This window comes from Aotus nancymaae, unplaced genomic scaffold (genome assembly GCF_030222135.1).
Source record: "Aotus nancymaae isolate 86718 unplaced genomic scaffold, 86718_ANA_hifiasm-v0.15.2.pri h1tg000006l, whole genome shotgun sequence".
Classification (NCBI taxonomy): domain Eukaryota; kingdom Metazoa; phylum Chordata; class Mammalia; order Primates; family Aotidae; genus Aotus; species Aotus nancymaae.
In genome coordinates this window covers 80,341,722-80,356,761 of record NW_026988417.1, presented here as the reverse complement: position 1 = coordinate 80,356,761, position 15,040 = coordinate 80,341,722, and the positions used below count along the sequence as shown (strand labels likewise).

Below are 15,040 nucleotides of genomic sequence, written 5' to 3'. Positions count from 1 at the left end.
AGTAGAGATAGGGTCTCCTGCTATGATACCCAGCTGGTCTTGAACTCCTGGCCTCAAACCATCCTCCCACCTCGGCCTCCCAAAGTGCTGTGATTACAGGTATAAGCCACCACACCTGGCCAAGCTTCTCAATCTTTATGCCCTCTAATTTGATACACAGCAACAACAAAAAATAACTCTATCCTTTTATTTTATATTTTAATTGAATTGCTTATGGGTTTTATAAAAAGTATCAAGGCAATGTTAATTTCAGAATACACTTTTTCTAACCACACCCTCTTTCCCAGAGATGGTGATATTAATAAATCTCCCCTTTCCCTTTCTCACCTCTATATCAACCTCCAGCCCAATTTCAAGAATTGTCCTAATGATCTTTTCAGAAAAAAAAAAAAAAAAAAAAAGACTCCCAATGCTAAACCAAAAAAGAAAGTCTACGATCTAATCATTACTCTGGATGAAACCCAATGAAATATTACTTTGGATATGAATTTCCAAATTTCCTTATATAGTAGCTGACTACCACATCTACCATATCTAATTCCTCCCATGAAAGAACTTATAGTCTAGTAATGCCTCTAAATTATAAGAAGGGTGACAACTGGATGAGTATATTAAATAGAAATGAAATAATAATTAGTACAAGAGGGCACATCTGCTTTTAAAATGCCAGACAGAGGAATACATGAGCAAGAAACAAAGTCATAAAATAAAATAATGTGTTCAAGAAACTGAATGTTCATATGGGGTCTAGCACCATGGGCATCAGTGAGGGAAAAGATAGGCCACAGAAGTGGGCCAAGGGCTTATATGACAAGATTCATCTAATTTATCTACTTAGAGAGCCAGAGAATGTTTATAAGCAGGGTAAAGCAACAACCAACTTGTATTTTAAAAAGCTAACTCACTTTGACAAAAGCATGCATGCTGGTGTGGAGGAAAGCAAGACTGGACTCAAGAAGACCAGCTGGGAGGCTACTACTATGATCCAGGTAAAAGATGATGGGAACAGGATGGAAGGCAGAGACAGTGAGAATGAAGACAGGATGGATTTTATTTTTATTTTCTAAAAGCCATTTAGTTAGCATTTATTATATATATAGCACTGTTTTAAGTGTTTTAATGTATTTATCCATGTAAGCCTCAAAACAACCCTTTATAAAATAGTTGTTTTGTTATCTTTATTTTACAGATACAGAAAATGAGGCACAGAAAAGTTAGGTAACTTGCCCAAGACTGTAGTGTTAACAAGGGTATAAACAAAACTTTGAACCTGGGCAATCTGGTTCCAGAATCTATGTTCTTTTTTCTTTTTTTCTTTGAGATGGAGTTTCACTCTTGTTGCCCAGGCTTGAGTGCAGTCATGCAATCTTGGTGGCTCACTGCAACCTCCACCTTCCAGTTTCAAGTGATTCTCCTGCCTGAGCCTCCTGAGTAGCTAGAATTACAGGCATCTTCCACCACACCCAGCTTATTTTTGTATTTTTAGTAGAGACAGGGTTTCACCATGTTGGCCAGGCTGGTCTCGAACTCCTGACCTCATGATCCGCCCACCTTGGCCTCCCAACGTGCTGGGATTACAGGCATGAGCCACCACACCCAGCCTTATATTCCATGTATCTTATATTCCCTGGATTTCTCGATGAGCATATTTGTAGAGAAGGGGAAAAAAAGAGAAAATCATTTTTGAAAATATTTGTTATATATTTTCATAAAGCATTTAAGTCAGCACTGTGTAACAGAACTTTTTGTGATAATGAAAATGTTCTGTGGTGGTGGCTCATAACTATAATCCTAACACTTCGGTAGATTCTAGTTGGAAGACTGCTTGAGCCCAGGAGTTCAAGACCAGCCTGGGGAACATAGCAAGACCCTGTCACACACACACAAAAGTTCTATATCTGTTCTTTTTAATAAGGTAGTCATTTGCCACATGTGACTACTGAGTACAGGCATGAGCCACCGCCCCAGCCAGAATCTGTGTTCTTAATTACTATACTATCGACTTAAACTGAACAAGCAGAATGTTTATACTAATTAGATAAGAGTAAGGATAAGAAGGCAAATGATGGCTCTGTTCACTCATAGACATTTAGTAGCACCTACTACGTATCACATGAAAGGAGCTGGGAAAACAAAGACTCAATACAGCCACTGCTCTTCAGCCAGCCAGCCAGCTGTGGCTATAGAACAAGGATGAGAAACAGAATAGAGAGATGCTGGCCAGGTGTGATGGTTCCTGCCTGTAATCCTAGCACTTTGGGAGGCTGAGGTGGGAGGATTGCTTGAGCTTAGGAGTTGGAGACCAGCCAGGATAACATAAGGAGACCACACCTCAAGAAAAAAAAAAAAAGAGAGAGAGAGAGAGAGATGCTGCTGAGAAGGCAGGATCAGAAAGATGATGAACAGGACCAGAGAGATGATGAACAGCTTGCGTATGTTCTCAGATTTTACTCTGAAGGGACACATGTATGGATTTTAAACAGAGTAGTTTCTTGCTATGCTATTTATTAGTAAATACATTATCACCAATTTTAAAACAAAATTTCTTGTTCTAACAGAACTAATATATCATTTTACTTGATGAACCTAGTGAACATTTACTGAATATCAATGATATTTCTACACCCTATTACTATTCCCTCCCCAGTTCTAATAGTATACACCTTCCTGTCTTTAACCAAAAGTGAACAGAAAATGATACTATCATCAATTATTTGACATGAATTTATTCACAATAATATATTCACACTTCCCAACTCATTTTGACTCTAAAGGCTCTGAAACTTTTAATAATTATACCTAGACAATCTCTAGGAGAGATACCTGGGAATCTGAAATTTTGACACTTGCCCTGGAGATTCATCCTAAACAATGCTATTTTGAACATGAAGTGCATACTTGAAAGAAAGGCGGGTGGAATCTTTGTTCTGAAAGTGCCTGGGTGATTCTTAGGATTACTCACTAGTGGTGTAATAGAAAAAGCACAATATTTAAAGCCACTTACTCCTCATTCAAAAGTCAGATCTACAACATTTAGGCAAGTCACTTAACCCCAGTTAGTCTCTATTTTTAAATCCTCAAGACAGATATATCAATACCTACTTGGAGGGGCTTTTGTGAGAAACAGAAAAACTAATGATAGCATTGACAAGATCCCTATAATAGACTAGTCTAAAAGTAGAATACTTTCAACAATTCTTCTAAGGTTTGACTCTTTCTTCAACATCTTTCATTCTTCTCTCTATCATTTCTGCTGCCTCTCATCTATTTAGAGGAACTCATCAATTTATTAATTAATGCATTATTAATTATTATAAATTATTGCATTATTGAGATAACAAAGAACATCAACCTAAGAGTACAGCTGAAAGCTAGACTCTGCCACCTGTGGGCTCTCTTATAGCCTTGGACCATCTCTAAGCCATTAGAGTTCAGCTCAAAAAGTCTACCATTTCAAAACAACTTGACACACAATCACCATGTCTACTCCCAGCCACTATTTGGTCCACCATAGATAAAGACAAGCTAAATAGAGTCTAACTTTCAAGTCTCTGGCTTCCCTTTTCTGCTTCTTGTCCCTTACTAGCATTACATTCCTGTTTCAAACGTTTCATACCTTCCTGGTTTGGGCCAGCTTCACCAAAATCAGAAACTAACACTGCCAGTAATATATTTTTTTAATTAACTCTTTCCATCTCATTTAAACCACAAAGGTTCAAAAGGTATGTGGATGGATAGGTAGGTTGATCAGTAGTTAAGTAAGTAGGTAGGTGGATGGGTAAATAAGTGGATGGATGGATGGATGGAGCGAAGATAAAATGTGGGGTTGGATAAAGATCCTTTTTGGCAGGGAAATCAAGTAAGAAAATAAGACCAGGTGAGTATGGGTGCCTCTTCCAGTAACTTGGAAAAAAAAAAAAAAAGCTGCCTTCTAGAGTTAAACTATCAAATCATTATTATATCTCAAACCAAAGAAAAACAGTCTCCTTGAAGAAAGGCCCCCAAAATATCAAAACCAAAAAAGTAACAATAGAGGATATTTGCATTATTTAAAGAAAGAAAGTGACAATTCCATGTGAGGAGAGAGATGGTCAATGAAGAAATTCTAAAAGTAAAAAATTAAAAATTAAGAGGATGACAAATATGACAGTATTTCAGATACATTAGAAAGATGATTCCTGTAGAGATCGCTAAATCCATCTAAACATTAGATTCACTGACCTGCTTAATCCTGATTCATGCTCACCAAAAGACCTGAATATGATTTGGCTTACCAGATAGGTCTGCCTTGGGAAGAGAATGCATCTCCCCTGTTCTGAAACTTTCAATAGCTCTAGTCTATACTCCTAACTTCGGCATTTAAAATTCTCCACCCTAGGCAGGGCCCAGTGCCTTATGCCTGCAATCCCAACACTTTGGGAGGCCGAGGTGGGCAGATCATCTGAGGTCAGCAGCTTGAGACCAGCATGGCTAACAAGGTGAAATCCCGTTTCTACTAAAAATATTTTTAAAAAATTAGCTGGGCATGGTGGCAGGCACCTGTAATCCCAGCTACTTAGGAGGCTGAGGCAGGAGAATCGCTTGAACCCGGGAGGTGGCAATTGCAGTAAGCCAAAATTGTACCATTGCACTCTGGCTTGAACAATAAAAGTGAAAGTCTGTCTCAAAAAAAAATTTCTCCACAATAAAACTGCATAAAAATTAATTTTAAGTTTCATTTTTCACCCATTACTCTCCTACAAGAATATTCTTTTTCAACCAAGCTAGTCATTACTCAGGTATTACTAGAGCCCCTTTCCTTAGGCTTCCTGCTGTCTCCCTACCCAAGGTTCAAGTTGGGCGCAAATCAACCTGCTTTATGCTGCCTTTCTTGGGTGCTCTAGTTTACCACAGTCACGCCTCACATTCAATCTTCTAATCTTCTAAAGCATCCTGAATCACCCATATTACTTGATCATATTTAACATGTTTTCTTACTTCGTATTTTCCATCTTGCAAATAAAGCCATAGCTCTTCAGTGACAGAGAACCAACTTAGGATTCTTAGAGATTTTTTTATATCCTCTAAAGTGCCTACTAAACACTGAGAACAAATAGATGTTCAATAAATAGATGCACAAACAGAATTAACCTTCTTTACATAATGCCTAACCTACTCATATAAGTACAGCCTTATACTTAGATCACATCACTATCATTTTAAATAAAGTCCCTTAAAAATAAAAATTATATAAACATCTGCATGTATATTTATGTATATATACATGTGCGGGCGTGTGTGTCTAGTCATGTGCCATATATAATGATGTTTTGGTTAATAACAGATCACATATGCAATGGTGGTCCCATAAGATTATGATGGAGCTGAAACATTCCTATCACCTAGTGATGGCATAGCCATTGTTAACATCCTAACCCAATGCATTACTCACATGCTTGTGGTGATGCTAATGTAAACAAACCTACTGCACTGCCAGTCATAAGTACAATTATATACAGTACATAATACTTGATAATAAGTGACTATGTTACTGGCTTACGTATTTTCTATACCATACTTTTTATCATTATTTTAAAGTATATTCCTTCTACTTATTAAAAAAAAAGTTAACTGTAAAACAGCTTCAGGCAGGTCCTTCAGGAGGTATTCAAGAGGAAGGCATTATTATCAGAGGAGATGACAGCTCCATGCGTACTAATGCCCCTGACAACTTTCCAGTGGGACAAGATGTGGAAGTGGAAAACAGGGATATTGATGATCCTGATCTTGTGTAGGCCTAGGCTAATATGTATATTTGTGTCTTAGTTTTTAATAAAAACTTAAAAATGTTTAATTTAAAAAAGCTCACAGAATAAGGATATAACAAAAAACTATTTTGTGCAATTCCACAATGTGTGTTTTAAGCTAAGTGTTATAAAAAAGTCAAAAGGTCTTAAAAATTTTTAAGTTTAAAAAGTAAAAAAGTTACAGTAAGCTAAGGTCAGTTTATTATTAAAAGAAAAATATTTTGTATAAATTTGGTGTAGCCTAAGTATGCAGTGTTTATAAAGTCTGCAATACTGGACAGTAATGTCTCAGGCTTTCATGCTCACTCACCACTCACTCTGACTCACCTAGATCAACTTCCAGTCCTACAAGCTCCATGCAGGTTAAGTGCCCAAAACAGGTGTATGGTTTTTATCTTTTATATCATATTTTTATCTACTTTTCCTATATTAGAGATACAAACACTTAGAATTGTGTTACAGTTGCCTACAGTATTCAGTACAGTAACATGCTGTACAGGTTTGTAGCCTAAGAGCAATAGGCTATAGCATACAGCATAGGTGTACACTACTTATATAATTGTACCTACACAATCTAGGTTTATGTAAATATACTCTCTGATGTTCACACAACAAGAAAATCACCTAACGATGCATTTCTCAGAACGTGTTCTCACTGTTAAGCAATACATGACTGTATATATGCATATATATACAAACACACATACATACATATGTATACACACACAGGTATACACATATACACACATTAGCTACAGTCTACATTTTTCCTATCACTTAGCTCTTTGCTACTGATATATATGTATGTTTTGGCTCTTACCTGGTTATAATGGGATCTGCAGCATGATTTGGGCCCCATCGCCCCAAAAGCCCCCGGCCAACCAATCCAGTCCGTCCCGCAGGATTTCTGGGAAAACAAAAAAGCATAAAATCAATGTGTCCATCTTTTTAACCTGATTTGATAAAACCCAAAGGATGGGGATACAAGCAGTAAGACAGAACTAATATGTCCTCACAAATCCAACAGTACTATCACATATCCAGTGCTGAAATCATGTATTTCATTACACTCCTATTTAATTTTTCTTTTGTGCATGTGCTAAGCTTTAAACGTGATCCAGAAAGTAGTTCTCATACCCGAAGTGGTTCTACAATGTAATGATTTGTTTCAGTTTTTACCTATCCGCCTAAATTCAAACTAGAACCTTACTGGATTCTTTGGAAAACCCACATCTCTCTTCACTTTCTCACCATTCTCATTTCCTACTCTACTATCCTACAACCCTTCCCATTAAAGTTTTTTCTGTTGCATTAAGTACATTTTTCCTCAATTTTTGGATTTTTATTATCAATAATATATATTTTATACCATATAACAGGTATTAGTATTAGTATTACTATTTCATAGATTTCAAGTATACTAAAATACAATTTTATAAAAATGCCAACTATATATCCTGATGCCACAATCCAGTGTTAAAAATTTGTGAGATAAACCTAGCAAGACTCATGCCTGTGTCATTTTATTTCAGTAAATATTCTTTAATTGTTCAACTTTCATTACGTACTACTAAAATGTTCTAACATGTAATTCTACTTAATGACTCTGCATCTTTGGCCCTCCTATTCTATGAAAGTAAATAAACAACTTGCCAAAATTTCCTTTTTTGCCATCTCTTTTGATTCTTTCTTCCCAGTGACTGTTATTAAAACTGAATGAATTCTGATATTGTTTTTGTACTAGACTCAGAAATATTTCAGCAAGACATGCAAATAGCAACAGAAAGAAAAGACAAGACACCTGCCCCCACTGACAATAATTCTTTTCTAATTCACAGAAGGAGGGGTAGAGTGGCCGGCAACCATATTTTATTCCATGTAACCACATATCCCTGAACACAAGTGATCAAAGTCAACACTAAGAGACAGAATGTTAGTTTTTATAGATAACCAAGACTGTAACTCGTAAACGAGAAACTGGAATGGACACATAGACTATATTATAGCCTGAAAAGCACTGTGGTTATTTGCAAAGAGAGAGTAATAAGTCAACAATAAAGAGGAAAGCATAGATGAGGCAGAGAGTCGTGATGGATTTTGAATTCCGTCTTTTCTAAAGTTAGCTGCATTTTTGTTTCGAGCTCCTTGAGACACTCCTATAGCCTTCAAGTAAATTTTACTTTTGCTCAGGCAAGCTAAAGTTAGTTTCTATCAGTCAAAGAGACTTGATTAAAAGAACAATCTATCTTGGATTTCCATCTATATATCTTATCTATATTTTCATATATTTTATCTTTTTATAATTGTATTCATAAAACGACCTAAGGAGTAAGTCAAATGCAAGGAGAATTTGACTTAAAAAGACACAGTAACATAGGAAGGGGAATAAGTTAGACCAAAGAAAGAACTCAGCAAAACTGAAGGACCAGGGTGCGATGAGAGGAGTACTACCATTTCTTTGTCTTAGAGGAACCAAGAACACAAAGTGCAATCTTTTTGTAAGGTGATAACCATGCTTTCAAATCTGTGATACTTCTTTGGTTTATTTGGTACATGCTAATTTTTATATTTCTTCTAACTTTTTAATATGGTTTGCCTCTGTGTCCCCACTCAAATCTCACCTCAAATTGCAATTCTCATAAATTGAGGGCAGAATCTGGTGGGAGGTGATTGGATCATGGGGGTGGTTTCCCCATGCTGTTCTCGTGATAGCGAGTAAGTTCTCATGAGATCTGATGGGTTTTTTTGTTTTTTGAGATGGAGTCTCGCTCTGTTGCCCAGGCTGGAGTGCAATGGCACAATCTTGGCTCACTGCAACCTCTGCCTCCCAGGTTCAAGCGATTCTCCTGCCTCAGCCTCCCAAGTAGCTAAAATTACAGGCACCCACCACCACACCCAGCTAATTTTTGTATTTTTAGTAGAGACAGAGTCTCACCATGTTGACCAGGCTGGCCTCGAACTCCTGACCTCAGGTGATCCACCCACCTGAGCCTCCAAAAGTGCTGGGATTACAGGTGTAAGCCACCGAGCCCAGGCAATCTGATGGTTTTATAAGGGGCTCTTCCCCCTTCACTTGTTCACTCTCTGTCATCTGCTGCTATGTAAGATGTACCTTTGTTTCTCTCTTGCCTCCGCCATGATCATAAGTTTCCTGAGGCCTCTCCAGCCATGCAAAACTGTAAGTCAATTAAACCTTTTTCCCTCATAAATTGCTCAGTCTTGGGTACGTCTTCATAGCAGTGTAAGAACAGACTAATACACTTTTATAATGTCTTCTTAAGAAAAACGGATAATTTTTGAGTTGTACAGAAAAAGCATTTTTTAAAAAGTGTAGAAAGACCCTTGATGTTAAATTATTGGGTTATCTTTATTTTTACTCTTACATGTTTGGATAAATTCTTACTTTAAGATACTATACCATTTAATAAATATCTGCTGAACAATTTTCAATCCTTTCTGTTAGTATATTCATTAATTATTTCTATTTTCAAGAAAGAATTACAAAAAGATGCATTCAAATGCTGCCTCTGCCATTTACTAGCTGTATACAAATTGCTTATACTCTTTCCTTATCTGTAAAATTGAATTAAAAATATCCACCAACAGGGTTATTGTGCACATTTAATTACATTAAATATATAAATAAATCTTTACAACATCTGGCACATACAAGGATTTGATAGACATGAACTATCTTTTCTACTTGTTGGTGACTCGTTATTGTAAGACTCTTTACTACCAGTACCTACCTCGGTCTTCCATTTTCAATCTCATACAGGCCATTCTGGCTCTTTCTCTCAACATGTCCATCCTTTTCGTTAAACTTGGGAGAAAAATTACTTTCACTGTAATGAGAATACCAATGTAAAATAAGAAATAATTCAAAACTACCAACAGCTTAATAATGCAAATCAATCTGTTATCCATAAGTATTCGTAAAACAATTAATTTCTAAGGGTCACATTTTTTGTTTTTTTTCTTCCCCACAAATCCATCTTATTCCTTCAAAACAATTATTTTTTTTTGAAACGGAGTCTCGTTCTGTTGCCAGGTTGGAGTGCAGCGGCACAATCTCGGCTCACTGCAACCTCCGCCTTCCGGGTTCAAGTGATTCTTCTGCCTCAGCCTCCCAAGTAGCTGGGACTACAGGCATGCACCACCATGCCCAGCTAACTTTTGTATCTGTAGTATAGACAGAGTTTCACCACGTTGGCCAGGATGGTCTCAATCTCTTGACCTCATGATCAGCCCGCCTCAGCCTCCCAAGTCCTAGGATTACAGGCATGAGCCACCATGCCCAGCCCCTTCAAAATAATTTTTAAGGGAAAAAAAAGTTTTAACCAAAACACCATACATTACAAACACATATATTATTATTAAACTTATTAACCCCTCTGAGAGGGACTACCAGCAGAAGCACTGGAGCTCCTACCACATGCTACAAAAAGGTCTATTAGCAAGAAGGAATTGTTCATGGGCACATTATGAAAACTATTCCAAAAATAAGATTGCAAGATAAGATTACTTTTGATGATGTTTCTACTATTTCAAAATAATTTAAATTTCTTCAAACGCACACTGATTAATATTTTTATCAGAGTAAACCCATGAAGCAGTGAATTTGCCCCACAAACTACATAATAAATACAATGTAAATTAAAAACAGACATACTATGCTGGAAATGTTCTACATCTTGATCTGGGTGTTGGTTACAGAGCTATATAAATGTAAAATTTTACTAAGCTGCACACCTTCACATGTAAGAAATGTACACTTTACTACATTTATATCATGCCATAACAAAAAATTTTTATCTTTTATTTACATATTTTATTTCTTTTTTTTTTTCTTTCTTTTGAGATGGCGTCTCATTCTGTAGCCCAGGTTGGAGTGCAATGACATGATCTCAGCTCACTGCAACCTCCACCACCCAGGATCAAGCAAATCTCCTGCCTTAGTCTGCCGAGCAGCTAGGATTATAGGCACATGCCACCATACGCAGCTACTTTTTTATATTTTTGATAGATACAGGGTTTCACCAAGTTGGTCAGGATGGTCTCAAACTCCAGACTTCAAGTGATCTGCCTGCCTCGGCCTCCCAAATTGCTGGGATTACAGGCATGAGCCACCGTGTCCGGAACAACAAAAAAAATTTTTAACAGATAGAACTAATCTACTTTCCTTACCACTATAAAATCCCTGCCATAATTGCACTGACAGTGAATAAAGAGTTATGAAGCACTAAATAGTTCATGGGCAGTTCTGACACAGGTTTCACTTTTTTCTAGCTTTAATTCCAGTGAGTGAGCAAAGAAATATCTGTGGTCTGTTGGGGAATAATGTCCAATTTGAATGATCCATACATTTTCTTAAGACTTCTAATCAATCTGCCAGCTAACATGCAAATAAAAAGAATTAAATGATTAAAAAACCATGAAATTGTAAAACCAGAGTTGCAATGCCTTTGGGATTCTAGAGATTCACCCTTTAAAAAAAAAATCACCAGGCATGCTGGCTCACACCCGTAATCCCAGCACTTTGGGAGGCCAAGGCAGAACGATAACTTGAGCTCAGGAGTTCAAGACCAGACTGGCCAATACAGTGAGAATTCATCTCTGCTAAAAATTTAAAAGTTAGCCAGGCATGGTAGCACATGCCTGTAGTCCCAGTTGCTTGTGAGGCTGAAGTGGGAGTATCACTTGAGCCCAGGAGATGAAGGCTGCAGTGAGCTATGATCACTCTACCCTGGGTTACAGAGTAAGACATTATCTCAAAAAAAAAAAAAAAAGAAAGAAAGAAAGAAAAGAAAAGGAACAAAAGGAACAAAAAAAACATAAACATAAAATGTTAATGTGGCACTTCTATGAATTTGGTGAGAGCCGTTTCTCTCTCATTCTCCCCTCCTCCCCTTTATCCATCCCTTTTCTATTTTTTCACACTGGTTTATCAACCTCCTGTTCTTAGTAACCTGGAAAATGTTCTGAAAAATATTTTCACAAGTCTAGTTATGTTGGAAAATAATCACAAAGGATGTTCTACTGATAACTCAAACAGACCACATGAAAACAAATACCAACAGCTGTTATTTCAAAACAAATATGATAGCACCAGCTGATATTTCATAACACATAGCTGATGCTATTTGTTATGTTATTTCAAATCAAAACAGATTTAACTATTTGGAAGTATTCTCATAAAACCCCCAAAAGGGCAGGGTGCAGTGGCTCTTGCCTGTAATCCCAACACTTTGGGAGGCCAAGGAGGGCAGATCATGAGGTCAAGAGAGCAAGACCATCCTGACCAACATGGTGAAACCCCAACTCTACTAAAACTACAAAAAGAGTTATCTGGGTGTGGTGGTGGCCACTTGTAGTCCCAGCCACTCAGGAGGCTGAGGCAGGAGAATCGCTTGAACCTGGGAGGCAGAGGTTGCATGCAGTGAGCTGAGATTGCACCACTGTACTCCAGCCTGGTGACAGAGCAAGACTCCTGTCTCAAAAAAAAAAAAAAAAAAAAAAAAATATGAACTGTTTATCTTTGGCAAGAATTCAAGCAAATGTGGAAACTGAATTATAACACAGTTAAGCATAGATTAAAATTATTTTCAGATATAAAACCATTACCTTCTCTAAAAGTCTTATTCCCAGCTAATGCTGTCTTATTTGCTCACCTGATTTGAGGATCTGCCCACCTAGGTCCAGCCAAGACAGAGACTGCAGTGTATTCCACTGGGTTATAGTCTTGCCACTCAACAACCCAGCCCACTTTCTCATTAGGAACCTGGCTTCGTTCAACTTTTGAACCTGGGTAAGGAGACGTCCGAGCCTTGTTGTGGGAATTCTCTTTGGAACCATTAGAACCAGACATGATGTTGGTATTAAGATGAAACCAACAAGATGAAAATGAGTTTCTGGGGGAGAAAAAGAATTTGGTTACATTCATACCAAAAATATATTAATTAAAGAACCTAGGCCAGATACGGTGGCTTACTTCTGTAATCCCAGCACTTTCAGAGGCTGAGGTGGGTGGATTACCTGAGGTTAGGGAGCTCAAGACCAGCCTGACCAATATGGTGAAACCCCGTCTCTAAAAAAAAAAAAAAAAAAAATACAAAATTAGCCAGGCATGGTGGCATATGCCTATAATCCCAGCTACCTGGGAGGCTGAGGCAGGGTAATTGTTTGAACCTGGGACGGAAGAGGTTGCAGTGGGTTGAGATCACACCACTGCATTCCAACCTAGGCAACAAGAGTGAAAACTCCATCTCAAAAAAAAAAAAAAAAAATGAATTCAAAGACCCAAAAACATACTTTCCAATCTCAAAAATCTTTAAGAGTCAGAAAATTCAAATATGATACACATTAGTCTAAAGGTCCAACATTTATGAGACATTATTTTCAAATATAAATTTTTTTAACATATAGCTAAATCTTGTTAGTTGGAACCCACTCACTGAATTTATTTCACACGAGGAAAAAAGGACACAAGCTTACTAGTCTGTTATCTGTTGTGGAAGAGGAAGTTTGTTATGAAAACTCAAACCATAAAAACAAATATAAGTTGGGCACGGTGGCTCACACCTGTAATCCCAGCACTTTGGGAGGCCAACGCAAGCAGATCACTTGAGGTCAGGAGCTTGAGACCAGCTTGCCAAACATGGTGAAACCCCGCCTCTACTAAAAATGCAAAAATTAGCCAGGTGTGGTGGTGCGCATCTGTAATATCAGCTACTGAGGAGGCTAGGGCAGGAGAACTGCTTGAACCCAGGAGGCAAAGGTTACAGTGAGCTGAGATTATGCCACTGCACTCCAGCACTCCAGCCTGGGGGACAGAGAGAGAAACTCCATCTCAAAAAAAAAAAAAAAAAAAAAGTGTAAAAGAAAACTGTTTAAGTCTATGTGAAGGAATACATTTTTTAAAAATCACCTATAGTCTAACATACATGTAAAACGTATGGCAAATATGGTGCAAAGGAAATATGGGAAAATAGAAATTAACAATCGAAAAATTCCTACACTGAATATGAACTAATGTAATATTACTTGAAGGTAGACCATGGTGAATATACAAACTGTAAACTTTAGAGCAAAATTTAAATAAAATATACAGGCATGAAATAATTGGATAGCATATGCAAAAGAAGACCACCAATCTTCACCCTAACCACACAGGATATACAAACATTTTTGATATCTCTTCTTGCCCAAAGTTAAATGGCTTCTCATTATTGTTAAAATAAAAATATAAATTCTTGATGACCTTAAACTAGGACATCTAAAGGAGATTCTGAGAATGTCGTAAGATTATGATAGTTTCTTTCTCCTGCTCTCACAGTACCAGTCAATTTGCTCTTCTTAAGACAAATGATTGCAAATATCCACTTGAACAAGGTTGTGGAATAAGTTAACAGCATTTGCCTCCTAATCTCATAGAGTGAGAAGTATACAACAATCATTTCTGAGGTATTTCTGCCAAAAATATATGACACGAATCTGGACATTAGGAAACATAGGACAGACCCAGGTTAAGAGACATCTTACAGAATAAAGGTCTAGGGCCGGGCACAGTGGCTCACATCTGTAATCCCAGCACTTTGGGAGGCTGAGGCAGGCGGATCACCTGAGGTCAGGAGTTCAATACCAGCCTGACCAACGTGGAGAAACCTCTCATCTCTACTAAAAAGACAGAGTTTTAGTATGCCTGTAATCCCAGCTACTCAGGAGGCTGAGGCAGGAGAAATGCTTGAATCTAGGACGTGGAGGTTGCCGTGAGCCGAGATCGTGCCATTGCAGTCCAGCCTGGGCAACAAGAGCGAAACTCCATCTCAAAAAAAAAAAAAAAGAATAAAGGTCTGTACTCTCTAAATTGTAAGGTCATGAAAGATAGAGAAAGGTGCAGGAACTCTTCCAGACAGATGAAGACTAAAAAGACATGACAATTAGAAGTAATCAATGATCCTGGATGGGCTGATGAACCATAAAGGAAAATATAAACATTGCAGGATAGGTAGTAAAGTTTGAATGGGGTTGTATAAATAATTTTAAAAGGTGACTTTTTTAAAAAAGTATCTATTTACTCCCAACAAAGAAAAACCCAGGACTAGATGGCTTTACTGGTAAACTCTACCAAACATTTAAAGAAGAATCAACACCAATATTCCTTCAACTCTTCCAAAAACCTGAAGAGGGAGTAAACACTTCCAACCTCAATCTGTGAGGACAGCATTATCCTGATACTAAAGCTCAACGAAGAC

General features: G+C 37.5%; 1 protein-coding gene across 2 annotated transcripts in view; it reads right to left on the bottom strand.

Moving 5' to 3' along the window:
• Positions 1–15,040, bottom strand: part of NUDT9 (nudix hydrolase 9) — a 45,265-nt gene that overhangs the window by 20,783 nt on the left and 9,442 nt on the right. The window contains exons 1-4 of one of the 2 annotated variants that reach the window (XM_064369040.1): positions 12,822–12,873; positions 12,458–12,697; positions 9,536–9,631; positions 6,607–6,693 (exon numbers count right to left, since the gene is read on the bottom strand). In XM_064369040.1, coding sequence (XP_064225110.1) covers positions 6,607–6,693; positions 9,536–9,631; positions 12,458–12,654 — 380 coding nt within the window. In that variant the 5' untranslated portion in view covers positions 12,655–12,697; positions 12,822–12,873. Of the gene's footprint in view, positions 1–6,606; positions 6,694–9,535; positions 9,632–12,457; positions 12,698–12,821; positions 12,874–15,040 lie in introns of those variants that run through there. The other variant, XM_064369039.1, reaches the window with a different exon arrangement.